The following is a 27,109-nucleotide window of genomic DNA, read 5'->3' as shown; positions in this document are numbered from 1 at the left end:
ATTTTTTAAATGTATGCATTGGTAGGTCAAGAATTTTCTCAGGAATCATGCTGTAAAAGCGTATACTCAACCCCACAAAGGAGTTCTGCACCTTTCGCAGACGATATGCAGATTACTAATTTATGTCTTTTTCTGGTAAGTCGACTGTTAATTTCAGCTTTTTGTTTATAAAGAGTAATATTTTGTCTCACAAAGACTATATTATTATAAATATATTGCGGGGCTACTGTAAGAATACCTATTCTATTCGATGCGATTCGCGTGATCCAAGTTTATATATTTATCGTACGGCAGCTTTTCCCCACAGCAAGATCCCATAGGACATAATACTGTGAAAGTATGCGAAATAAACGAGCCTAGCTGTTTCAACATCGGTAAGCTGTCTAACTGTCCTGATTGCATATGCAGCTGAGCTGAGTATTAGCGACTTCTTTTGCTTTTTTTGGCTTTTAGGTGTGACAAATCGGCACTTTGTATTTCGCCAATGTGCGTATACTCGGAAGATCCACAAAGGAGATTGTCAAAAAATAAACGTTATATAGCACTATACCTACAATGTTTTATGCAAATAAAAGGATTGGATTGGATTGGATTGGATCTATCTGTTTAACATCACAATATTATATTTGGCCTTCGTAAATATGACCACATTTCAGAATTTCCCGACAAACTCGAGTGGCTTCCAATTCGCCTTCGCAGGAATATTCATATTCTTTCTCTCTTATACTGTGTTCTGTTCAATCCAGCTACTCCTCCATATCTTAAAGTACGGTTTGAGTTTCTCAGTGATTCTCACTGTCGCTCTCTCCGTTCAATAATATCATACGATAATCTTATACTAAAAATTCCTTCCCATAGTACTTCTTTCTATTCTAAATCCTTTTCAGTTGAAGCTGTTCGGCTATGGAACTCTCTCCCCTTTCAAATTAGGCGCGCGCAGTCACTACCGATTTTTAAAAGACTCCTTAAAAAACATTTTATGCCACCCTAATTAGTTATTTTTTTTTTTTTTGCTTCGGAGTCACTTTTCTTTGTGTTGTTGGCTTGTACTTTGTATGATATAGTAATTCATATATATATCTATTTTTAATTTGTTAACTGCTCTGCTCTTGTGTACAACCTAACCCTTAAGTCTGTGTTTTTTTGATTTTTTTTCCTTTCCTTGATTGGGTTGCCTGGCAGAGATCGCTTTTTAGCGATAAGGCCGCCCATTGTACCTGTGTTTTATTGTGTTGTTTTTGTTTATAATTTAATTTCTGTTAGGTGTACAATAAAGTGTATTTTCATTTCATTTAATATTAGGTAAAGTTCCCAGTCTGTACGCTTTTTCCAACAAATTTGATAATCGTCACATTCAAAGGCACAGAAATCTTGAATGCACTAACTTTCCTCATAAACATTTACGCAGGGCGATGGAAATAAAAACGAGGGCTTCAGTTTGGTCACATTTTATTGCGTCATAGTAACAGGGTTCATTTTCATCATTCACTTACATCCCTCGGCCCCTCCGCGGCGGCCGGCTACAGCGCCGCCAGCAGCGGCAGCAGGCGCCGCGGGTCCAGCGCGTGCGCGGCGCGCGCGGCGGCCGCGGCGGCGGCGGCGGGCCAGCGGTGCGCCAGCAGCGCCAGCAGCGCGGCCGCGGCGCACAGCGCGGCGCCCAGCGGCAGCAGCGCGGGCGCGGCGCGGCGCGGGAACACCGACAGCGCGTGGTGCGGCGGCAGCAGCTCGCGGTCCGCGCACTGCGCGCACGCGCCGCGCCCGCCCGCGCGCCCGCCCGCGCGCTCGGCCGCCGCCCACGCCGCGCCCAGCAGCCTGCAACGCGCGGCGTGAGAGCGGCCCGGCCCCGGCGGCGCGCCGAACTCACCTGAGCGCGCCGTCGGCCGCGCGCCAGTGGCGCAGGTGCCAGAAGGCGTAGGCCACGGCCTCGCTGTCGCCGCGGCGCAGCACGTGCTCGGGCGGCAGCGTGAGCGGGCGCAGCTCCAGCAGGTACTCGGGCACGTGCGGGTTGTAGGCGATGGCGCGGCGCAGCGCGCGCAGCGCGGGCGCGTGGCCGGGCGCGGCGGCGCGCGCGCGCAGCAGCGCGGCGGAGTAGGCCAGCGCGGCGGAGCGCGGCGCGGGCGCGTCGTCCAGGCGCGCCAGCAGCGCGTGCGCGTCGGCGTAGGCGCGCTGCTCCAGCAGCACCTCCAGCAGGTTCTCGTGCAGCGCCAGCGGCGCCAGCGCGGGCGGCGCGTCGCGCGCCAGCTCGCGGAACAGGCGCGCGGCGTCGCGCAGGCGGCCCAGGCGGCGCGCGCACATGGCGGCGCGGCGCTTGACGTGCGCCAGCACGGCCGCCTCGCGCCGCGCCGCGGCCGCCGCGCCCGCCGCCGCCGCCGCGCGCCACGCCGCGTCGCCGAGGCGCCAGGCGCGCCGCAGCACGCGCTCCGCCTCGGCCACGGTGCCCGCCTCCTCCTCCGCCAGCAGCAGCAGCGCGGCGGCGCAGTCGGGCCGCAGCGCCAGCGCCGCGCGCGCGCCCGCCACTCGCGCCGCCGGCTCGCGCTCGCGCCACGCGCGCGCCAGCGCCTCGTCCGCCCCGCTGGCGCCGGCGCCCGCGCCGAACCACGCCTGGTGCTCCTGCGCAGGGTTTCAGTTCAGAAATCATCCCGCCGAAAAATACTTACTTATATTCAGGACACCACTACTCACTTACTTTACTTGTATACTGTTACAGACCTACAAACTTTATTCTTTAGTTCTAGTTTAATTTTTATTTTGTTTTCTTATTTTTAGCTCTTAAATTTTTATAATATGTATATTTTATAAAACATAGGTTTCCAATAAAAACGCACCCTTTGTAACATCAGGAAGGACCTAGCACACACCTGTGACCTAGTAGACCTGTAACACAGGTTCTCCTGCCGCAGAGGTTAGGGCATTCATGTAATTATTGTATCCATCATTTTTAGCCTGAATAAATGATTATTATTATTTTTATTGTTATTACATACTTAATTATGTATTTTGCAAATCTAAGAAGATTGCGAGTGATTAAAGAAATTCCTGTTTTCGCCGAGCAAGTACCTATAGCAAACTAAGTTAATTTTCATAAAACATCCATCATGCCGATTCCGCAAAGTAAAGCCGGCTTCTTTCCAATATGTAGGTATCTAATGTTATTATTTGGTACAAAAATAATCATATGTCTCTCATCGTAAGAAACGTTTTCGTTCGGCCGGTTTTTTTCCGACTTACTTTACAAATCCGACTACAACAAAAGTCCTCTTCAGTTTTCACGTTAAAATATAGCCGATGGCACTCGCAAATAATGTGGCTTTATATTTGTGAAATAATTTACAAAATCGGTTTAGTAGATCCAAAGATTACCCCGACAGTGTCACAAACTCACAAACTTTACCTCTTATAATATTAGTACAGAAGACTCCATATCCCTATCCCTACCCTACTAATATTATAAATGTCAATGTTTTTGCGTGAAACAAACAAACAAACTTAACCGATCCTCGTGAAATACACATATTGCACACATAAGTAGTACACATATTCTTGGAAGTGTTAGAAGTAATATAGGATACTTTTTATCCTGACACTAAGCTCGGTTCCCTTGGGAGAGGGGATGAAAGTGTTTGACGATTTTACACCATAGCTCTGACAAATTATAACCGATTTTAATAATTATTTTTGTACTCTAGAGGTTATAATATGTGTTCAATTTTGCCCAAACTTTGTGTAGATCTGATGAATGTGGTTGGAGATAGAGGATAGAACTTCTCAGCGGACAGCAGCAAACCCCTCATTTAAGCATTAGCGATACTGAATACTTTTTTTTTTTTTTTAACTACAACTAAATTAAATGCCACATCAAAAAACAAAATCAAATGCAGACGAAGACGCGGGCAACAGCTAGTAGATAATTTGAATTTTGAATTTGAATTTAAATTTAATTAAAAATTTCATTATTCAATACTCAGCGCCCGCAATTCAACTATAGGCAACCTATTTGCAATATGTCAATGAGTATATAATCTTTCATTTATAACTTATCACCAGTGCTTATAACATATTATAAATAACCGATCGAACTGGACAAAAGTATCAGTTTACTAATTACTTCTCTACCACATACTCAGAGCATTATGTTTATTAAATTGTCAAAAAAAAATGTTATATAATAAAGAGGGTATTATTAGCGTGTTAGGAAATAGGGAATTACAGCACTCTATCTATGAAAAACACATTATAAACCCGATAATTATATTAAATATATCATCATAGTATGGTTTGTGTGCTCATTGACAGTGTATTTATAGTGCTTTGAAAATATAATTATAGATTCTCAAAGGAAAATATATTATCTATGGCGGTAACGCGAGTTTGACAAGATTGATTGGCGGGAAAGCGAAGTTAATACGGATTGAATAAATTAATTGTGATGAGAAAAAGTAAAGCATGGTGATAGAACATCACAAATTGGAAATGGATTATATAAAATTGAAAGTAAACATGCAAGGAACTCTTTTCTCGAGTTCGTATATCGAAACTTTTTTTAAAGTCACCAGTGTTTATAACATTCATAATTGTCATTTAAAAAGATATTTAAGAGTTTATTTTAAGGAGAGGTTTTTTTTTCAAAAAAACCGGTCAATTAAACCATAATATACTGTGCTATTTCCAAAAGTCATTGGCAGTAATGGTCGCTATCCTAAAAGTGACTCGGTTGCCAAAAACAAAAGTTGAAGAGATTTTTTGATTTGAAGACCTGAAGTAAAAACTTTAAATGTTGTTTCTTATATTTCCACAGAAACGCAATCTCGTCTTTATTTCAACTAGCTTAACATTGAAGGTAATATTATAAACATTATTATATACACATACAAAATGAAGTGACAGAGTTGTTGTTACCATCATTCTATGATGGTACATGATGTTGCATAAGATAGGTATATCTTTAATATACTTTGGGTTATTTAGGTATCATACATGAAGTCCTAGCATTATTTTAAAGAGACAGTATATGTAGTATAGGTTACTCTATATACACAACTTGTTCCAAAAGTCCTGGTGTTATAATTTATAATATGTTTGACCCATCTTACTTATATGTCTTGTATCAAATGACCTATTATTTATTTATTATTTATAGAGGGGACGCCTGCCATTGCCAGACGGGTGATCAGTCCTCTGTAAGGACTATTCCACCCTATTCCCCATAATAAAATCAAATGACCTAGGTCATGACAATGACAATGTTGTATTTGTGTTTATAAGTCTTGTTTCAATTGATTGAATAAAAGGGCAATGGTAGTTTCTTGCTATTGATCTTCTCTGCCAAAGACAGCATTCCAAACTGATAGTAGAGTCATTTCAAGGTATCGAGTAACATGAATTATGGAGAAGATTAATATACAGTATTAGACAGTCCAGTTGTTTTATTTTACTCCTTGGAGAGGGAGTTTATAGGGTACAGACCCACAGCAGTGATCTCATACAGGTGTCGGCTTTAATGATATCATTTATAAAATTAATTCTTAAATAGTATTTCATAAGTAAGGAACATCAATATTCATCAGAATAAATTATTACTGCTAAGAAACAAGGTGTTTCGCTTCAATAATACAAATTAATTAATGAAATGATCTAATTGCCATCCTGACCATCGCTAGTCTTTTAGTTTATAACTAGTTCCCATCACATTTTTTTAGCATATATGCAAATGTTTACCCAAAGGTGTTGATGTTAACTTTGTAAATAGAATTTTATAATGCTATTAAAGCTAATGTTATATACGAATAAAATAAAACGTAAATTGTGATTGGTGCTTCTAAATCATTCATAGTGGGTGATTTATGAGAGATATTGAATAGTGACTTTGTTTAATAACTAGATACACTGTGCCAGCGCACATGGCGGGCGGGTGGCGCACCTGCGCGGACAGGTTCATGTCGTAGTACGTGAGCGGCGCGCGCCGCGCCGCGCTCCACAGGCGCCCGTACTCGGCGCCGCGCAGCAGCGCCATGGGGTTGCGCCACACCTTGCAGTCGCCGGCCGGCTCCGCGCCCGCCGCGCCGCCGCCCAGCCACGGGCCCAGCTGCGCCAGCGACACCTGCGGGCACTCCGCTACAGCTCGCGCCGAAGTCATAGTTTACTCCAAATAAGCCAATTATGCCTTGCAGTTGGCACTGCTCTCACCCGTACAAAAAAGTATATAGCGTAATGTTTTTTTAAACAAGCACTCCCCCACTTGAATGATGTGGTTATCAGAATAAACAAAGTATTAGAAAATAATTCTGACCCGTAAGAACTAGGTAACTTAATTCAAATATTGACAATAATAAATTCTCTAACTTATATTATGTAAATATAATTAATTTTAATATTACAATAGTAAGTTTTTAGTTTTGTGTTTTTTATGACTGTATATAATATTGTCTATTGTATATATGGAGGAGAAATCTCATATCCAAAGATAATGGGGATTTTGAGACTACATCTTAAGTTTCGTTGGCATCTTTGTATAACAGAATAGCCAACTAGGGTCCATAAAGGCCACAGGGTATCTCTTAAGTTATGCTGATTAAGGTCTTGGTTTTTAGTTTTGCAGTATTTAGAATTTATTTTTCGGGTTATATATTTCATAGAAAAAGCTTAAGTGTTTAGGTTAAAACTGTAAAGTTAAGATTCAGATTTGCAGGTTGCAATGGCATGCTCGAGGATTTTGATCAGGGTAGCTTTAAAGTGGGAAATTGGCATGAAATTGAAAATTCCTTCGGGGTAAGCAAAATGCAGCATGTTAGTAATTGTGTGAAGTGCGTTCCACTGGCTATTTATTTTTTGTTTTGTTTATTGTATTAATTTATTAAATTGGTTCAAGTTTAGAACCTACTTATCTTGACACTGTTATATTATTTAGAAAGATGATATTTTAATATATAACAATTGTGAAAATTCCCAATAAATTAATTTTTGAAAATATTTCAATGTTAACAAAGAAAACTGTAATGTTACATGTTTAGTCCGTTCAGCCAGGCAGGTTATTCAATACAACCATTTCCACCTAGTGGTGGAAATGGTTGTATTGCCACCTAGTGGTGGAAATGGTTGTATTGGTGGTGGTCCACCACTCATTCATTCGCTTAAGACCTAAGGTTGCCCATGCTCGTGGCTCCTAGTTGGTGCGCACCGCCAGGGACTAGCGGGCCGGGTTTTGAGTCGCGTGCACAGTGCCGGCAGGGGTGGGCAAGGGTGTTCAACGGCACTGACCTGTTCGATGAATGAAGTGCCATACTTGCGGAAGTACCACCACTCAAAGATGAGAATCAGTCCGGAGATGAGCGACGAGGTGCCCGTCAGGGCTACGTAGAACTTGGGAGTCAGCGCACCCAGGAACGTCGACGAGTCCCACATCTCACTGCGCTCGGGACGCTGCCGCTGAAACCAACACCCACAACGGAGAAGATACGTATATACCACTTTCTCGCACGGAAAAATTTCAAATCTTTATATTTTCTCATTCATAATAATCAAAAATTCATTAAACAAAATCAAAACATTGAGATTTAATCAGTCTTGTAGGTACCTGTATTGTATACAAACTGTACTCTGTGGTGTATGGCCTGTCACAGATAATACATTTTAATTATTGATTGCCAGAATAATACGTCGGATTTATACCTATACTGAAGTCTGAATTGAGTAGGTACTACATAAAAAATTAGCTAAACTACAAAAGGGTTCCAAACGCGCCCTGATCTAAAAAAGCTCACAACAAAATTATCCAGGTATCCTTTTTGTTATCACCATCTCACATTATCATTTAAAACTATTTTTTTTTTTTCGTTTTTCTGTGTGGTGTACAAATAAAGAGTAAAAATAAATATTTGACGGCGCGTCAAAGTTTAGAGTGAATACGGCCTGTCAAAGTCACTAGCGGAGCGTCGCGTTTATGGTAGCGGGGAAAAGGATCGCCATCTGGTTTTTCTCGAGAGGCGGGAAGAACCAGCGCGCCGTTTTTGCGACGAACCGCTGTTTGTTAACTTAAACAAATTATTTTATGATAGTCTTTATTGAAATACTGATAATTAGTAATATAGATTGAAATAATTATTATTGTGATATAATACATACTAGAGGAATATAATAATTTTGTTTTTGTACTGACTTGTGTTGTTATTTTAAAAGAAGAGTTGTTAATTTACAATAAGTTAAGAAATGAGTTTAGAAGAAGGCCCTTCTGCGCTTTTATATTTAAAAAGCTAAAGGTAGGTTAGAGCAGTAATGCATACCCTTACTTTTTCATTATTATCGTAACTCTTTATACTTCTATAGGAATTAATGTACACTTAAGTTTAATACAAACTGATCTTTTTAAGAGACGTCAAAGATATCACCTACGAGTACTAATAAATTTTATTCAATTTCGTTTAAATAAATTACGCATTTCTTATTGTCTAGTTTGTTGCACTGTTATTTTATTTTAGCTTCTAATGTTTAAACTATTGCAGTCACCCTTTAATTTAGATAAATTCGTAAACATACATAAACATTTTTGTGCTATAAATGGTAAATTATATACATATTTTCAATAACTAAATCAGAATAAAAGTCGAAAAAAATATGCCACATAATGGAATGCACCGAAAGATGCTTGTAGTTTGACAAAAAAACACTTCCGTAATCACTTAAAACTTTTGAGTACCTACCATGAATCGTCGTCACCATCATCTTCAAATAACCGTTGAGACGTTCACTGCTGGACATAGGTCTTTTGTAGGGAGTTCCAAATTACACGGTTTTGTGCCGCTGTTAAAATCGTTTGACTACCCTTTGGGAGTCGACCAGTGCGGGCTGCCACTCCAGCACCATTTTATAAGGCCCATAGTTAGAGGGTGCATGTTTCGAAACCATAGGTCATCACGGGCAACACGCACTGTTCGAAGAAGAACTGTACTATGAATATCCCAAACGAACCATTTGACAATAATATGCATTTGCACACAAAGTTCTTAAATAAAAAAAATATAAATTAAAATTACCCCCGACGTTCCTTAAAGTACATTGTTCCACTAGTCAAGCCCTTTCATTTAATACCCATATTAAGTGAGTTTGTAAAAAAAACAAAATACTCCTCTTTGTGGCGGTAATCAACTTGGATTCTAATCAAACCTAGCTAAGAACATTACCGACCAATTCAACTTTTAAACAAAAAAAAACTAAATCGAAATCGGTTCAGTCGTTCGGCAGCTGCGATGCTACTGACCGACAGAAAGACACACACACACATCAAACTTATAACAAACCGTTATTTTTGCGTCGGGGGACTTTCTAATTCAAATTTAATTTTTGAATACTTTATTTATGTCATACATACGCGTACATGTTTACACAATTGTTAGGCAATGGTAATGACTACATTCGCCAATCTAAATCTATAGACCTCGTGTCTCTAAGATGACCCCAGAAAAAACTTACATTTCGCTAAAAAGTTAGACCAATTCAATCCCCAAGCTTTATTATCGTTTAAGTAATCCTTATATGATTTTTCTATAAGCTTACGTTTAATATAAACTCTAAACTTATTAAGAAAAATCTCAAAGATTTCATTCGGATCATGGAGTATAGAGGTAAGGAGAGTCATCTGTGTATATGAAAAAGTGTCGTCAAAATGTATTAAATTAGGGTGGCGCCACATATGCATCAGGATAACTCTTAAAAGAAGCGCCAAATATAAATATTGTTAGAGTAGGCTTGAAAAATATACAAGGAAAGAGAAACTTCTTTTTTATAAATTTTTAATAGTGTTTTTTAATTTATTCTTAAGCATTGTTAATAATTTAAAAAAGAAATAATAAATGATAGTATAATTAATATTAAAAATTAAAAAAAATATCGCAAGTATTGATTTTATGATAATAATTTGGCATTTTTTCGATTCATTTTAGTTTTAATTTTTGCTAATTCGTAACGCTTATTCTCTGACTTAGCCAAAAAATGGGCGCGCATAACAATATAAATATCTATAACCTTTGCAGTTAAACTATTTTCATGTTGCAAGCACCCAATTTTCATAACAGTTTCTTTTTTTTTTTTTTTTTTATAAATAAATATACTACGACAATACAAACATCGCCATCTAGTCCCAAGTAAGCGAAGCTTGTGTTATGGGTACTAAGATAACTGATGAATATTTTTTATGAATAATATACATAAATACTTATAATATATAGATAAACACCCAGACACTGAAAAACATTCATGTTCATCACACAAATATTGTCCAGTTGTGGGAATCGAACCCACGGCCTTGGACTCGGAAAGCAGGGTCACTGCCCACTGCGCCAATCGGCCGTCGTTTTCTGAGTTCCATAGTTATTCCGCAAATTGTTTCTACATTAGTCAAGTTTTTACTGACAGCTCTTAACACACGTTTCCAATTGCTTTGTCATATCAAATAATTGATTACTTGCAAACCGCAGTCCACCATATAAGTCCATTTTATTGATAACATCATTCCGCTGTAATTGTTTACCAACTTCAGCATGCGTCTCTATAGCTTCTAAACAAATTTGACATTTTATGGTTTTTCTTAATTTTCGAACTATATAACCAGCTATGTACGATTGGACCGCATCGCTAGCAATTTGTATGAATCCTTTTCTTGTATGAATCACTTAAGCAGAAACAAGCAATCCTTACTTTATACTGTGAATCTGAGTACCAACACATAAAGGCCATCTTTCCACTGATTTCAAGTAGTCATAGATACAACTTAATGAATTAATTTTTTCGTTTAGAGGCAGTTCGTCATTGTTAGGAAAAAGAACCTGAAAAAAAATAATAATCAATGATTGTTAAAAAAAAAAATAGATGTATCTGCTCGGACATTCATGATACATACATACAGTAATAGATGTATCCTTGTTTAAGCGTAACCGAATTTTGATCTGCTGAGTTGTTGGATCCATTCGCATAAATACAAATCCATTGGGCTCGGGTATATACAACCAAAACGGTGGCAATTTTGGAGCTTCGATTTCTTGTAGATTCTTCGAATCCTTACAGGCGTGTTGACTGAAAGGTGGTTCTATCAAGTCTTGCTCCCTTTGAACACCATCATCTATTAGATTATCAGGAACATCATTTACTAATATTGTCTGGGGCTCGATGTTATTTTCTTGCACTAGAAATAGCTCTTCGTCTCCATTGTTATTCGAATGTAAGCTTGGTATTTTCAGTTCATCTACAGTACTTGTTAAAAACTCATGTTCAAATACCGGAATAAACTGATGCTGGATTGTTGGTAAAGCTTCTTCTTTTAGTATTTTTTTTCCTAAAGGCATAATTACGAGCTCTTCTTTTATGTACAGTTGCTCGTACATTTTTATTTGCTCCTCTTTAAAATGGAGATGACAGATGTAATCAGTAGCTTTTAATTCAATACCCAGCGAAATTTTCCAATTTTGTAATCTTGCCGGTGTCTGTGAAATTAGATAAATAAAAAATTAATATGCTTTCGTTTACCATAATGTAAGTTTTTCACGACACTAAAATTAGCAGACATTTGACAATTTTGATTTACATACTGTTGGTTGGAAATACGAAAGAGGCTGAGGTGAACTATTTTTTTTGTTTTGGGGATTACGTCCACTTGGACAACTTTTCACAACACAAATTTTACCCATAACTGTTCTGTTATTCACTCACTTTTTCATAAAATTAAATATTTATATATCAATAACCGTACTATTTACTGTTTACGAAATAAAATCACTCTAAACGCACGTTTGGTTATAATGACGTAAGTTGTTGAAATTCTCAATAATTAACTACTTTATCTACTTTAGTCGATAATGACATTAAATTTTTTAACTCGGCATACTTCAATTCATCTACAATTGCTATAATTGCTACATTCATACCATACCTTATGCATCCACCAGCGCCATTGTGGAGTATTTTTGAACTGTTATTTAGCGCAACAACTGGACACTTTTTCAACTTTTCTCCCATATAAGATTACTCTCCTTACCTCTATACTCCATGATTCGGATATATGTTATAAAATATTATACAATTTCCTTTGAATGAACTACTAATTTTATATTGTTACAATGCAAATATTTTAGTTTGATTATCGCTATAGTAATACTGTCAAAATTTAATAAGGTTATTATTATAGGTCGACGCAGTTTTATTTTGTTCTTATTCTATATATGAATATATATTATATTGTGTGCCTAATACTAAATCCTCAGATACATGGGCCTAAAACGAACACCTTTTACTACTTTTTGAGCCATTGGTCTAAACTCGTCTATGGTCTTTGATCTGTGGCGTGTTGTGTCGACTGACAAATGGACATCATTGATCTACATTCTCAGTCTGTCAATATCTAGAGGTCTGTCACTGTGCTGTCAAATCATTACTGGTCTGTGGATCTTTGATCACATCTGTTCACTGCTAGAAACATTGACGTGCTTTTACGTAACATTTTTCTTCCGAATAAGTATACTTGCCATCAAGAATGCTGGGCAGGATTGGCAGGAAGCAGGCAGCGGTAGCGGCGAGCTTTGTCTCGTCCGCGGCGGGGTATGGTGGCTGCGCCTTCCTGGCGCTGCTGTACGTGACCGACTGGAAGGTGTTCGTCACAAAGATCCCCTACTACGGCAGCCAGTTCAAGGATCTGCCGCCCAGCGAATGAGCCTAAGCGAGACTGTGTTTCTTGTAATTTATCTAGTGTAATATAAGTTATAGTACATGTAACTGATTTTTTATTTACACCCCGGGCCCTGTTGGAATTACCGACGGCGGACTTCACCACCATCGGCAGCCGCGCTTTGTCAGGTCTGAAGATATTTGAGTTTGGCCTTACCTAGGATCTCTATTACTCTGCTCCCCACTGTTAGTGTATTATTGGTTATTGATTTAATTACATGATTTTTATTCAATTGTAAGGTAAAGATCATACCTATTGATACAAGTATCAAAAGGTTAATTACAGTGAAGATTGGGCTGCTTTAGCCGAGTAAACCACCTAATAATGTTGATTTGTAGCTGGATGTGCATAGCTACAGGGCTTAGTGTGGAAATCACTAAAAGAGACTGGTGTCATGCAATGACAATGTTGCAGGTGAGAGTTGAGAGACTAGTTCGTAAAAAGCCTCTTAATTAAAAACTAAATCTTTGTAATACTAGAGGATGCAATGTTTACCAATATTATAAATGCAAAAGTGTATTTGTTTGTCTTTTCTTTAAGCCCCAACTATGCCACCAATCACTATGAGTTTTGGCATTTAGAGTTGGTTGAAAGGACAGAAAGTAAAATAAGCTAATTTTTATCGTAGAAAAACAAACAAAGGAAACTAATAAACATAGATGAAGAACATGAGCAACAGCTAGTGAGCATATAAAACTGTACTTTATTGCACTTAGCTTGTTCCATGTAGGTATTGTATCAAAAGTCTAATTCAATGAGTAGTTAGTCCTTGTTCCCTCCCATGTGCTTGAAATGTCTAAAAATAAGAGTTATGTTTACCTCCCACCACCAACCTCACAAAAGAGTAGTCCCTATCTTGACCCAAAGACTTCCACTTTATCAGGCAAGTGCTCACACCGCTGAATGAAATGATTTCCAGTTCCCAAAACACAATTTAATTTGTTAACAATATGATTTATTTGTCCACCAATCCACACTGGGCCAGCGTGATGGCCTGCAGCCCTTCTCATTTAAATATAAAATAAAATGTCTTTATTTTAAAAAAGGTTACAAAAATCAATTGCTAGTGGTCTCCACACTAGGTAGCCTATATCTTGGAGACCATGAATGACTTCTCGTTTAGATTAACATTGGACTAGGAGACTTCCTTTCATGATCTAAATATTTATATATTATAGGTACCAAGATACAATTAGATAGATATATACATTGAGGTAGGGTATATAAATAAATATATGTAAAGAATTCTTTTCTCGAGTTCATATATCGAACCTTTTCTGAAAGTCACCAATGTTTTTACAGTGATATGTGACATAAAGAAAAGGATGTTTAAGAAGAAATTATTTTCGACGGCCGATTGGGGCAGTTTGCGGCGACCCTGCTTTCTGAGTCCAAGGCCGTGGGTTCGATTCCCACTACTGGAAAATGTTTGTGTGATGAGCACGAATGTTTTTCAGTGTCTGGGTGTTTATATGTATTTTCTAGGTATTTATGTATATTATTTATAAAAAAATATTCATTAGTCATCTTAGTACCCATAACACAAGCTACGCTTAAATTGGGGCTAGATGGCGATGTGTGTATTGTCGTAGTATATTTATTTATTATTTATTTATTTATATTTTGATTTAAAGACCTGAAGTAAGGGCTTTAAATGTTGTTTCTTGTATTTTCACAGACACGCAATATCGTCTTTATTTCAACTACCCATTGAAGGGAGTATTATAAACATTATTATATATATATGTGTATATATATATATTAATATGTTTTTTTCGCATAAATAAAGGTAAAGGGTAAGTAAACTATTTATAACATATTTGCCATAAGTACCTATTTCCTCTGTGTAGTTGTAAGTTAGTGTTTTTACTGTGGCAGGAGACCCGTGCTCTCTAGTAGGCCATTAATGGTTTGATATGATGATAGCATATTTTAATTAATGCATAGAAAAATAAATTGTCATTGACAGAAATGAAGTTATATTTACATGGGGATAATGAAAAACGTGTAGGAATTTATTTATTTATTTAACTTAAACTAGTGAGATTTAAAAAAGTGCAAATAACCTTTTGATGTTGTTATTTTACAAATTGTTTCACCACTCTCTTGTTTACATCTACAGGTTGGAGATAACATTGCCAGTTGTTGTAACAAAATCAGATGCTATCTGTGGTGCACATGGAGGCAAAGATGTTGCAGGATTAATATGGTAATCCACATCATCAAATCTATCCTACGGTCTAATAATGTTATACCAAATATTCATAAGCTTGTTACATAGGTTTCTTTTATATCAGAGTATTTAACTATTAGGTATTACAATACATGTTACATTCTATCCTTAACTAATAAAGGCTCCACATTGCTACTTAACATGCTATCTTACATAATCTTACAAGAGTCAAACAGCAACCAATCGACCATATGTTATGTGCTCACAGCGACTCGCACGCGGCAGTTTACTTAGGGAGGTGTAAGATTATTATGTCTATTCCAAAGCGCTGGGAACACTGCCTGTCTCCTGTCCTGACGACTGCTGGTGGCGCATTGTATGTGTATGCTTTATTCTGCAAGCCAATGGGGGGCGCAGTGGTGTTCACGTATGAATGCACTAAGCCTAGGGCTACTTCCGGATCATAGACCCGCGAGACGAGACGTCTGCTTGTGTTCTAGTAGGTAAGTCGTCACCACCGCGGCGTTATCATTGCAAACATTTTTTTTAAATTTAAATATGAAAATATTCTCCCTTATTCTCTCATTCCATCTAAGTCTGTAACGTTCAATAAAATATAGTAGGCCCGTAGGTATGTACGTCAACGACTTAATTAGGTATTTACTTTGACTCTTACTAACAGGTCCAATGAAGGACAAATGAATAAAGTAGGTATGTAAAATGACCGTTTTCCTACTGAACATGGCCGACTTCGTAGGCCGTACCGTTTGAAAGCAAAGTGATGAAGTATCTGCGCCAGCCTTGCTCTGCGGGGTGCGAGGGGGGCGGGGGCGTCTGCAACATCAGAGATTTCATTCTTTAGTGTTTCGCGTCAACAAGCAAGATATAAACGTCCGCTATACGTCTTAGAAAGTCCCGTCCGGGAAGGTGCTGAAGCCATGCTCATTTCCAAACCGGCCGATGTGGCTTGATAATGATAATATGAAAATAGTTTACATGCGTACCATTAGCTTAGGTTAAGGTTTGCTGTTAAGTCACAAATAACATTAGATAAAAATTGGACGTTTCTTATTCAGAAAAAAAAGATTGGAACCAAGCTGTTAAAGTGCTGTCCGCATCGGCGTGTGGGCGTGCGGGTGCTCACCGGCGTGGCTCAGAAGCGCAGCTCGTTGTCGACGTCATCGTCCTCGTCGTCGTCGTCGTCGTCGACGTCGCCGTCGCCGCTGCCCAGGTCCTCGTCATCGGCGGGTGCGTGCGCGCTATCCTCGGCTAGCTCGGAGTCGTCGCTCACGCTGTTATCCGTCTCGTTCTCTCCTGAAGATACCAACATAGATCGACTACTTGTTATCGTTTCAAAGCAACGCTAGGGGCGCCAAGTTTAAGATTTACTACCTAAATTGAGTTGATGTTGAAGTGTATTGTAGGAGCGTCACATAGTGACCGCGCGGTTTCCCAGTATTGCAACCAGATGGCGCTCCCTCGACATCATACAACCGCAGTTAACTGTCAAACGATCTAATTAGTAGGCAAACGAAGGTATATAGTAAATCTCACACTTGGCACTCAGTCGTGTTACGAGCTATGCGTACCTAACTACTTCCTATATTTTTACCCGAGTACTATTAATTTATTAAAAAGTGATAAATAGGATTATCGAAAACAGTTATCAATTCAGAGCTCAAGAAGCATAGAACTTATAAAAAAAAAGTTTTTAATTAGAAACCCAAACTGAATTATTAATGTGAAATTTATAAAAAAAAAAATCTTTAATGTTATTTAAGTGCCGTCTGAAAGACTATCTGACTATATTATGTCTATGAGTGAAGTAATTTCAACAAATATCTTTATTAATGTGTATTATTTGTGTTTTCTCTTTTTATGGGCTTATATTTTTGAATGTTAAAAATTGATGTATATATATATATATTTTTTTTTTATTTTAATTTATATTTGTGTTTATGTATGTCTATAAATAATTGAGTGCAATTATTTATAGACATACATAAATCCTCTTTAATACTTAGGACTCTATGTCGTTAAATAAAAACCTAACAATAAAAAAAAAAGTATAAGATCACTTTTGAAAAGTCTTGTTCAAATATAGCATTGGGTATTCACGAAAATAGTCTGTAAATTAAAACGAGCACCAAACAAGTAACAAGTTTTATAGACATACATAAACTGCTGCAAGAGACCAGGATCACTATCCAGGTCTCAGCAGTTCCTCTTGCCAGAGGTTGCCTATAAGCGATTGCTTGCAGCAATAAGGTCGCCTTTTCATGCCTACAATTTTGTATAATTTTATTTATTTATTTATTAGGTTCATCAACAGATATTATACTGAAAGTAGCTTAGGAACTACAAAATTTTAAAACTTTTTTTTTTATTTTATTTTTTGTGTATATTTTGATAATGGTGTGCAATAACAATTTCTTCTTCTTCCTTTTGTAAATTGAGGCTACTTTATTTTTTTGTAAATCTATAACTGGTGATAGTTAAATTTTTAATCATAAATTTGGACCGATAAGCTCTTCCGGCTTTTCAAATTTTTATTCCTACATACTAAGTCATGACAAATTTTTCACAGATGATGCCATCAGTAGGTATACCTAATTTTGAATAAGTAGCTTATAAATCTCAGAAACCTAACTATTCCATCAAGTTCCACGAGTAGCCGAGACAAATACAATGGCGGCCAAATACTGATTTTTTTTTTAAATACTTTAACTAATTTCATCAAAAACCGTTCTCAAAAAGGGTCAACCCGGTCGTCAGCTATCGTGACCCCGTTCCCGTCAGTTTCTGCGTGCAATTGAGTCGGAATAGTAGTTAGCCGTGGCGTACTCTTCGACATCTGAAAAGCGTTCAGTCGTACCGGCACACTGCGGCGCGCCCTTGGTGCGCGAGCCGGGCCGCTCGGCGCCGTGCGCGTCCACGCACCAGCACACGCCCAGCGCGGCGTGGCACTGGCGCGCGCGGTACCAGCCGCGCGCGTCGCACGCCGGCACGTAGGCGCCCGGCGGCGGCGCGGGGTGCGCGCGGGCCAGCGCGGCGCACGGCCGCGCGGCGCGCCGCAGGCAGCCGCACCACGCCGCGCGCGACACGCCGCGCGCCGCGCCGCACGTGCGCAGGAACGGCCGCAGGCAGCGCTCGCGCTCGTCGTGCCCTGCGCAGACGGGGCGTGAGCGGGGCGCGGCGGGGCGGGAGGCGGGGCGGGGCGGGGCGGGGCGGGGGGCGGGGCGGGCACTCACGCAGCGCGAACAGGTCGGCGGGCGACAGCAGCCCGTCGCGGCCCTGGTCCAGGTGCGCGAACATCCAGCGCACCTCCGGCTTGCAGTCGCGCGGGAACCCTGCAACGCCGACGGCGGCCGGTGATCGATTTAAAAAACTTCCGACGTGCCCGTTGACGATGGCATTTGAAGTATAATATTAAAAAATAATCCCGATTCCCGGCGACCCCGTCAGCTATCCTCGCTAACGGAGACACTGGAATTTGAAAAAAGATTTTATTACCTGTAACACTAATGGGAACCATAATATATTATGATTTGTAAAATTTTTTTTTTTTTACTCCTCGATGAATTAGCACCCTTGAAAAAATTACAACTATTTCCGTTACAAAAGCGACATATACATAGGTATTATAACTTTCCATAAGAGTTCAGAGATGACTCTTACGAGGACGTTAGGATTATTCTTTAATAGTTTAATTCAAAAGCCCCCGTGTCCGTGGGCGGCCCCGGCGGTCGGGCCGCATCGTACCGTCGGGCGGCGGCGCCTGCGCGTCGTCCATCAGCACGGCGAACCAGTCCAGCAGGCGGTCCGCCATCTTGTCGAGCGCGCAGCCCGCCGCGCCTGCAGACACACCGGTCACCAGCGTCAGTCGGCGCCGCGCGAGCGCGGGCGGCGCACGCGCGGCACTCACCTGCAAGCTGTCGCCGGTGGTGGGGGCGCTCAGCGTAAATTTCGTTGTGGGCTTCCAGCCGCCGGCGTCGACGGTCCTGTAACGCACGCATTTGAAATACTTTAAAATTACGCACACCTTATCAAATAATAAAGTTGACCGTTCCCGTTCCATGTGACCAGTGATTTATTAATATCCAACAGCACCGACTGATAGTAAAGTGCCCTTTTAACGAGGCATTATTCCTATGGCCTATTCTGCTCTTTATTATTAGTAATAAAATTGACATATAAAATATTAGTATCGAGTGGGTGTCGAATAGTTACACGGTGTCAACGCGTTCCCTCGATTTAATTCGATAACTGTGTATTTCCGTGTTTATTCCGTTCAAAAATTATACTGTTGTTTGCCCTCACATTAACTGGCACATGAAGTCTATTTTAACTACAAGACAGCATGGCTTCTATAAACATAGATCTACATCATCGAATCTTGTTACTTATATTGATAATATATCATGTCATGTTGATAGAAATATACAAGTAGATGGACTATATACAGACTTCTCAAAAGCGTTCGACCTAGTCGACCACGAACTTCTTATTAACAAGCTTAAATATTATGGTTTTATCGGAAATATTCTTAACTGGTTTGATTCTTACCTAAGAGATAGACATACGACAGTAGTTTTGGGAGGCTTTGAATCCTCTGTTTCTTATATAGCTCGCTCAGGAGTGCCCCAGGGATCCATCCTGGGTCCGGTGCTTTTTAATATATTCATCAATGACATAATACATTGTTTTAACTCTGAAGTTTTGCTTTACGCTGATGACTTGAAAGCGTTTAGAGTGATCAACTCTTTTAATGACTCCTACTTATTGCAGGATGATCTAAATTGTTTAACTCAGTGGTGCATCGCTAACAAAATGGATCTAAATCATAAAAAATGCTATAGTGTTTCGTTTCATAGAAAAGTTCATCCTTTTCAATTCGTGTACAGTATAAATGGCCATGATGTTCAAAATGTAAATTGTGTTAGAGATTTAGGGATCACCATCGACCATAAACTCAGTTTCATTCCTCATATTGATAATATATGTAAAAGAGCATCAAAAATCACTGGGTTCATTAAGCGTAGCTCCAAAGACTTTCGGAATTCGAACACCAAAATATGGTTATTTAACGCTCTTTCAAGGAGTCTCCTTGAGTATGGTTCAGTTGCTTGGAATCCTCATTATAATGTTCACTCTATGAGAATTGAACGAATCCAAAAGCGCTTCCTGCATTATGTAAGTTTTGGTGATAAGTTATGTAATATTAATTCTAGCTACTTTTCCAGACTGCGGCACTATAAGTTATTAACTCTATCTGATCGTAGAAAACTATTGGACCTTTGTTTTTTATATAGACTTTTTAATAATGCCCTAGATGCGTCTGATCTACTTTACAAAGTTTCTGTCAGAATCCCAAGGCCGTTCAGTCGTGTAAAAAATTATATGCCTTTTAAAGCTGCCGTCTCGAAAACAAATCTGGGGGTCTCAGCGCCTATTAATAGGTTGTTAACTTTGTATAACAGCATTAATAAAGTGCTTGACATAGACATAATAGGGGATAGTCTTCCTATATTTAAAAAAAAACTAAAGGATCACTTCCTATCGCAATACGGTGGTACTGTTTAAACTTAGTTATTATTATTATTATTTTTTTCCTTTACTCTTTTTTGTGTTAGTTTAGCTAGCTTATGTCTCTCTTAATCGTTTTTTCTCCTTCTAACTAACAATATAGTTTTTATTTGCAAGTTGTGGCAGTCTTTAAGTGGGTCTACAATATTACATTTATATGTTATTTCATTTTTTGTTTAGTTTTTAAGAGTTGTTGTTGTAACCTGTTGATTGTCCCTTAAATAAATAAATAAATAAATATTAGTATCTTTTGCACAGTAAACTGATAGAAGTCCAGCGGGTACTATGGGATACTAAAATACCAACCACAATTTTTTTATAACCATCAAATTTTAAATCATTTAAATGAATACGTATGTAGTAGGTACTGTACTGACTTAATGCATACACTCTACCCAACTAGACTTCCAAGATAATAATCATTTATTCGGGTTTAAACTAATGGACACAACATTTAAATAAATGCCTTATTGCCCTCTGCGGAAGGAAAACTTGTGTCAATTATTAGGACTTCGACAGCTTAAAATTAAACATGGGTTAAAATTTAGATCCTAAAAAGGAATTTTGCTAACAATTCAAAATTTTATGAATTTCCAAACGTCTGTAATATTTACTTCAGATAATTTTTCCTTTAACTAATCTTTATAATTATACAGCATGCTCAGCTGTGGTGGGTTTTGTTTCGTACTAAATGTACCCGTGGAAATATTAAGAATCATCTTTCATGAATGACCGCTAGAGCGCGAGAGTGGGCGCACCTCGGGCCGCACCTCGGGCGGCGCGCGGCACGGGCAGAAGCCGCGGCAGGCCAGCCGCACGGGCGGTGCGGCGCGCCGCACGCAGTTGTGCAGGTCGAGGCGGCACAGTGACGAGTACGTGCGGTTGTCCGAGCCGCACAGGAAGGCGCCGCGCGCCGCGCCCGCACAGCCAACGCACCTGCGACATTCGGGGGTTCACGTGCAGTGATAGCCAAATAGATTTCAAACATTACAAATTTTAGTTGTCAATATAATCTAAATAATTACAGGCGTATGTAAATCCTACGTACGGTACTTAATCTACTTTAAATCATTTTAATTTCTCTCTCTCTCTGTCTCTCTTCGTAAAAATTTGAAGAAATTTGAATACTTAGTTAGTTTTTCAAAATTACAAACATAATGTTACAAAAACCAAATATTTGTCTTTATAAACCAAAATAAATTTAAACAATCGACTTACTGGGGATGGATATAAATTACTGACATCTGCATAATATCGTCTGAGACGAGTACAGAAAACACATTTAATAAATCGTGGTTATTATACGAGTACAGTTGATGAATTTCTATGACAAGATTGCTTCCTTCAAAGCAGACCTTTCCGCTTCTATCTCACTCATTATTGAAAATGATTGTTAGATTTTATAAAGGTATCTGAAAAGAGCATCGCTAAATTTCTTGCCGGTTTCTCGGTGGAATCTGCCTGCCCGCCGAACCGGTGGCAGAGACACAACAGACAGAAAAAGTTGACGTTTTACAAGTTCTTATAAAGTGGCCCTACTTGAACTGAATTAGTAGAATTGGAATTTTTAGGCTGTGACGAATAAAAGCAAGCGACATGTTTGCCGTGACGGCGTGGTGCGGGCGGCGCGTACGCACCGGTCGGGCTCTGCGGGCTCGGCGCGCGCCTCGTAGAACACGTCGTCGTCGCGCGCGCGCGGCAGCACCACGTCCCTGCGGCGACAGCGCAGCTGGAGTGACTCATTCGCTTCACTTATTTTAAAAAGTTACTTTCATTATCTGCTAAATTTATTTTTTTTGTTGAAAAACGCTCTTACTTATGAAACATTAAGTGTTGCCAGCTAAACTTTAATAATTTACCTAATTTAATTCTACTATTTGAAAAAAATCTGTTTCCTTTTTACATAAATTGCTTCCAGAATTAATTAAATGTTGAACATTTACAGGAAGTAGTAGTGTTTTGAGGTATAGTTACTGGATATATTCGTATTATCAAAGCACGAAACACAGTTATAGTTGAAGCATTATGGTCTGTTTTAGAGTCATTTTACCATTTCGCTTAAAATTGCATTTGCGGCATCAACCGATATTATTTTAAATGTTAGAAATAAGTATTCAACGTTACGTGCTTAATATAAGCCAGGGGTCAGAACCGGTTTCAATTTTGGTTAATAACCGGTTTATTTAAATATTCTGCGTTTTATTGGTTAAATGTCAGGCATTTGTCAAAGGGCCCAGCGCGTCTTGCTTAAATTTAGGTCTAATGAACGTTATGATATCGTTCGCTCAATTAGAACGGTAACTTATAGCATTTCGGTTCGTTCAACCATTTCACCGGTAACACGCAGAACATTAATAAATAAAAGCAACGCTTCATAAACCGCGGGCCGTCCGCGCGGCTCCGGCGCCTCACCCGCGCGCGCGCACGTCTTTCCGGCTGGCGCACAGCGCGGTGGCGGCGTCGCGCAGCACGCACAGCTCGCGCGGCCCGCACACCAGCGCGCGGCACAGCGGGCCTGCGGAACCGTAGGAACTACTTGTAGGCGGAAAAGCTGTAGATTGCAATTTGCATGATACCTCCGATTATCGCCGGTGTATTTGCAAGTACATAATATGCATGGGTTTATCGCAATACCGTTTTCATAGTATTGTCCGTTCATAATATACCTATTGCAAATTATACTGGTGAACGACACTACCCACTCTTCACACGGGTTCACTTCACTCCGCAGGTTTATACGCGCAAACCACCATACGCGCAGCTTACTGACACACAGACTTGACGTTTCAAAAGTGCTTATATTAGGCCTACTTGAAATAAATGAATTTTGAATTTACTGCTACAAAGTCTACAAACTTCCTCCATATAATACATTTGTATTTCTGACAAAGTCCATATAAACAACAAAACAAAGCAAAACAATGTGTTAGTAACAACTTTAAACTTAATCTATGTTTATTATTATATTTGACGTTTCAAAAGTGCTTATATTAGGCCTACTTGAAATAAATGTATAAAATAAATTTTTAATTTTAGTTTTTTTTTTATTGTATTTTCGTATTGCTTTATTATCTGTGATGCGTATTTCGCATGACAGATATTTTTTGGGGAAAAACAGGTTAATAATTATAATCGGTGATTTTGAGATGGAGATTTGTGTTTGATGCCAGTAAATTGGCCGTCATCCCACCGTGACTTCATCACGATGGGAGATTCCATAGCTGGAAGAGAGCTCAGTGTGAACTTTGAGTGCAACGAGATGGTGACGCCATGGTTGGCGGTTAGCTAAGAGTAGGGGCTAAAGTAATGCGCTGAGATAAATATTCAGGTGGATTTGTGTCGGTATGTGGGGATGTAAGATGTAAGTAGGTACGTCGGTTGAGTCGGTACGAGATACAGTGGACATAGCTATGAGATCAGTGAGAGTGAGGCACTGAGATGTGGTCAGTAAACAAGGTCCTAGTTGACTGACCTTTAGACTGTTTAGATACTTGTGAGAAATAGAGGAGATATGAGAAAGAGCCATGGGAGTATGAGATCTACAGAGCAATTGATAATAATGTGGTAAGGTATGCAAGGTTATACGAGGGTAAAGATAACAGTCATAAGGTACAGTGGTAAGTCTAAAATATAGTAAGGTATCATATTCGCCAAGCGAAGTAGATTGATTTTTCTTTTATGGCCAAGCGAAGTAGATTGATTTTTCTTTTATGGCTCGGTAAGTAGGAGTATTTATGCCCAGTAACACTATCGGGGTACGTACTTCACAGATTCTAGTTGAGAGTGAGATGAGAATTGGATCTTAAGGTATATAATACCTATTACTCGGTGGTACCGCGCAGTTAGGGAATATGAAGTCACTGTACACGAAAAGGCTAGTCTGCCCCTGCGTACCTAAGTACCTCCAGATGGTTCATCCATCAATCAGCTACATAACAAAAAGATGTTCGAACAAGAATCGTACCGGTTGTTCCAAATAACATTGCTATGGCTAAAACCAAACACGATATTTAGTACAGATAGCTACTTCTTTCAACGTGTTTAAACAAAGTGCAGGTGTGCTCATAATAATACAATATTTCTATTTTTACTCTTGACTGTAATCACCCAGTATTTAAAACCTTTAATCATGTAAACATTGCCAGTCGCCAATGAACGTCCGGACGAACGAATATTTAACTTTTGTATCAAATGACTTAACGATGTGGCAGGTAGCAGCAACCCGCGCGCATTGATAAATGAGTTGTTACTCGATTTTAAAACTATGAAAGAGAATTCGTCAGAAAAGGCAAAACTGAAATTTAATACGGGTAATATTTGACTAAGCTATCATGCTATGTTTCTTAATAGTCCAAATTTCGTCCCTTCTCCCAAGGGAACTATGCTGAATTTCGGGATAAAAAGTACCTACCTATGTCATACTTCATAGTAAGATCTCAAATCATGCCAAGTTTCATTAGAATTCATTCAGTTCAGTCAAACAACGAACAAAACTAAAATAGAAACAAAAACTTTCCTACTTTCACTAAATAGGTATGTCAATAAGTAAAAGTGTATAACAGTAGGCGCCAAGTCAAGCTCGCTTGTTTCCTCGCAATGTGTCGAACTAACTCTGAAGGCGCACTCAAGTCCTAGAAGAGAGAACTAGTTCATGCAGTGAGTGCATTGTCGCGAGGCGCGCTCTCAATGCGCGCTGCGCTGCGAAAGGCTCTTTTAGTGACGTTTACAAATATTGAGGACGCCCATTTCCACGACTTTCTTGAGAGCTACGCTAGCTAAGCGTTGCGCGCTACTCCGTCCGCGCGGAATATGTGCGACTTTCACGTCGTTTTATGTTTAGTCGTTTCTACGTAGGCATAGCCCGGACAAACTGGCTAGCATTTTTTTTGAAACAAAATAGGCAACTGGGAAACTATTATGTCAATTTTCAATAAAAAACAAAAAATATTAATCTTAAAACAGGGACCATTAAGTTTTTGAAGTGGGGCAAATCTAAGATCTCTTTATCACGGCGCTACTCACTGTCGGGGTCGTACACGTAGCGGTGCGCGCGGCGTGGGGGGCCCGGCGCCGCCTGCAACACGGGGCGGCGTGAGAGCCATTGCGGTCGCTCGCATCGCTGCAACTGAAACCTGCTCCAATATACTATTCTAGGCCGGGGTTCCTACCGTCTAATAGTATGCGAGAGATGGGTATACCGACCCACACACGTTTAACGAGGGCACTCAATGTGTTAAAACTACGATACGCATATCTGCCTCCTTACGAATGCATCGGGTTTCCCTCAGCGGTCCACCCCGGGCTCCCTCCCCGTGGGCTATAGAGCTTAGAACCACCGCGCTGCTCCTCTCACGAGGTTTCCCTCTGAAGAACTTACAATTCCTCTCAGGTTACGATTAGTTTAGAGGCAGGTACGCTGATAAGGATTTCCAAGGTTCTGAGCGCGCTCGGAATACCCCTCTCAATAACTACAGAAATGAACGCCCGGCGCCACCCGAGGCGCCATTACAATTTAATTAAATTGATCCCGAAGGTCAAGGTGAAAACGTTTATATGTTTCCAACATCAAGGTAATCAATGGCGGCCGCCGAGATCCGCCGGCGCCGCCGTGGGAAATCGATACTAGGGAGCCGTCCGATAACGCTCGCTGCAGCGAAGCGCCGGGCGCGCCTCGTGCTTTCATCGCGACCGACAGCGGAGTCGGCCGGTAGCACGAGGCGGGCGGCGAGGCGGGCCCGGGGCGCGTCGGCTCGGCGGCCGGGGCGGAGGCCGGGCGGCGGGCGCTGCGGCTAACCGGCGCGTCGTCGAACTCGAAGTCCTGGTCGAGGCGGCGCGGCGAGGCGGCGGCCGGCGCGCCCAGCGCCCACAGCGCCAGCAGCGCCGGCAGCGCGCGCGAGGCGGAGGCGCGCATGGCGAGGCGGCGAGGCGGCGAGGCGGCGAGGCGGTCTCGTGGCGGGTGGAGGCGGCGGTCGGCGCGCCGCGGCTCGCGACACTGGCGCCCGGCGAGCGCCGCGCGGGTGCGCAGTGCGGCGCGGGGCCGCGCGCCGGCCGAGGCCTCGCCGGCAGCCATCGCGCCGCCGCCGCGCGTAGGCCCACATGCTCGGCAGCGAGATGAAATATTGCATGTCTAATCCAGAATACCTACGGCGTCACCGAGTCGTGGTTCAGTAGGTACATACGCTGCACTGGGAATTGTAGTAGAGTAGGTAAACTTACTTGAATGGGGCAGGTTATGGAAGGTGGAAAAACTTTCTATTCAGATGAGCCATCAGAGTTGAAATCGATAATTTTCAAGATTTCGATTTCGTTTAGACTTCAACTTCGTGTTTTTAAGTTAAGTCGCATAGGTAGTGTTTCAAAACAACATCAAAACTTTTGAATTAGTGCTGCCTAACGACGTATTCCGAGTCGAGGTCGCTAAAAAGGGACCCGATAAGAACGCTCAGAGTCAATCGGCGGGACATGGAGAGACCTATATCTAAAGTTAGAAAATCCTTAGAAGATTAGGTAAAAACATCTGCAGAAAAGCAGCAATAGACAGGGCGCGTAGCTATGTGGCAAACCGATGGACGTCGAAACACGGATCCTCTCCCGATTGGCTAAACTGCATTGCATACACAAGTCTGGCATCAGGCGCCGCCGCG

At 40.6% G+C, this 27,109-nt stretch overlaps 4 protein-coding genes across 5 annotated transcripts; 1 reads left to right on the top strand and 3 right to left on the bottom strand.

Moving 5' to 3' along the window:
• Positions 1 to 1,520: 1,520 nt before the first annotated feature.
• Positions 1,521 to 7,610, bottom strand: LOC120626418 (protein ST7 homolog). The gene is made up of 5 exons (XM_039893940.1): positions 7,571 to 7,610; positions 7,255 to 7,422; positions 5,918 to 6,097; positions 1,865 to 2,610; positions 1,521 to 1,812 (listed from the first exon to the last, which is right to left on the bottom strand). The coding sequence occupies exons 2-5, from the start codon at positions 7,396 to 7,398 to the stop codon at positions 1,521 to 1,523; spliced, it is 1,362 nt and encodes a 453-aa protein (XP_039749874.1). The 5' UTR covers positions 7,399 to 7,422; positions 7,571 to 7,610.
• A 2,781-nt stretch (positions 7,611 to 10,391) lies between these two features.
• On the bottom strand, positions 10,392 to 11,725 carry LOC120626343. 2 transcript variants are annotated; one of them, XM_039893839.1, is made up of 4 exons: positions 11,574 to 11,725; positions 11,136 to 11,468; positions 10,893 to 11,090; positions 10,392 to 10,814 (listed from the first exon to the last, which is right to left on the bottom strand). In XM_039893839.1, exons 1-4 carry the CDS (start codon positions 11,670 to 11,672, stop codon positions 10,683 to 10,685), a joined length of 762 nt encoding a protein of 253 aa, XP_039749773.1. In that variant the 5' UTR covers positions 11,673 to 11,725; the 3' UTR covers positions 10,392 to 10,682. The 2 variants fall into 2 exon arrangements, with proteins under 2 accessions (XP_039749773.1, XP_039749772.1); XM_039893838.1 differs by having other exon boundaries at positions 10,395 to 10,814; positions 10,893 to 11,468.
• Positions 11,726 to 12,380: 655 nt separating this feature from the next.
• On the top strand, positions 12,381 to 12,753 carry LOC120626352. The gene has a single exon (XM_039893849.1). It carries the CDS (start codon positions 12,515 to 12,517, stop codon positions 12,689 to 12,691), a length of 177 nt encoding a protein of 58 aa, XP_039749783.1. The 5' UTR covers positions 12,381 to 12,514; the 3' UTR covers positions 12,692 to 12,753.
• Positions 12,754 to 14,714: 1,961 nt separating this feature from the next.
• Positions 14,715 to 26,535, bottom strand: LOC120626417 (proteoglycan Cow). The gene is made up of 11 exons (XM_039893939.1): positions 26,260 to 26,535; positions 25,488 to 25,539; positions 22,878 to 22,980; positions 22,103 to 22,177; positions 21,224 to 21,401; positions 18,805 to 18,880; positions 18,642 to 18,734; positions 18,131 to 18,229; positions 17,755 to 18,045; positions 16,024 to 16,193; positions 14,715 to 15,713 (listed from the first exon to the last, which is right to left on the bottom strand). The coding sequence occupies exons 1-10, from the start codon at positions 26,533 to 26,535 to the stop codon at positions 16,033 to 16,035; spliced, it is 1,404 nt and encodes a 467-aa protein (XP_039749873.1). The 3' UTR covers positions 14,715 to 15,713; positions 16,024 to 16,032.
• Between the last annotated feature and the right edge of the window lie 574 nt (positions 26,536 to 27,109).

This window comes from Pararge aegeria, chromosome 9 (genome assembly GCF_905163445.1).
Source record: "Pararge aegeria chromosome 9, ilParAegt1.1, whole genome shotgun sequence".
NCBI lineage: Eukaryota > Metazoa > Arthropoda > Insecta > Lepidoptera > Nymphalidae > Pararge > Pararge aegeria.
The sequence above is the reverse complement of the archived record's forward strand: the minus strand, read 5'-3'. Positions and strand labels throughout refer to the sequence as shown.

Bases quoted from the DNA above. Each gene is read 5' to 3' on its own strand.
- LOC120626352 (XM_039893849.1), top strand. From the start codon at position 12,515: ATGCTGGGCAGGATTGGCAGGAAGCAGGCAGCGGTAGCGGCGAGCTTT.
- LOC120626417 (XM_039893939.1), bottom strand. From the start codon at position 26,535: ATGGCTGCCGGCGAGGCCTCGGCCGGCGCGCGGCCCCGCGCCGCACTG. The intron at 18,735-18,804 runs GTGAGTGCCGCG...GTGTGTCTGCAG, and splicing joins CCACCGGCGACAGCTTGCAG to GCGCGGCGGGCTGCGCGCTC. The intron at 18,230-18,641 runs GTACGATGCGGC...TCGGCGTTGCAG, and splicing joins GCAGGCGCCGCCGCCCGACG to GGTTCCCGCGCGACTGCAAG.
- LOC120626418 (XM_039893940.1), bottom strand. From the start codon at position 7,398: ATGTGGGACTCGTCGACGTTCCTGGGTGCGCTGACTCCCAAGTTCTAC. The intron at 2,611-5,917 runs GTGCGCCACCCG...AACCCTGCGCAG, and splicing joins ACATGAACCTGTCCGCGCAG to GAGCACCAGGCGTGGTTCGG. The intron at 1,813-1,864 runs GTGAGTTCGGCG...CGCGCGTTGCAG, and splicing joins GCGGCCGACGGCGCGCTCAG to GCTGCTGGGCGCGGCGTGGG.
- LOC120626343 (XM_039893838.1), bottom strand. From the start codon at position 11,672: ATGGGTAAAATTTGTGTTGTGAAAAGTTGTCCAAGTGGACGTAATCCC. The intron at 11,469-11,573 runs GTATGTAAATCA...CTAATTTCACAG, and splicing joins TTTCGTATTTCCAACCAACA to ACACCGGCAAGATTACAAAA. The intron at 10,815-10,892 runs GTATGTATGTAT...ATTTTTTTTCAG, and splicing joins ACAAGGATACATCTATTACT to GTTCTTTTTCCTAACAATGA.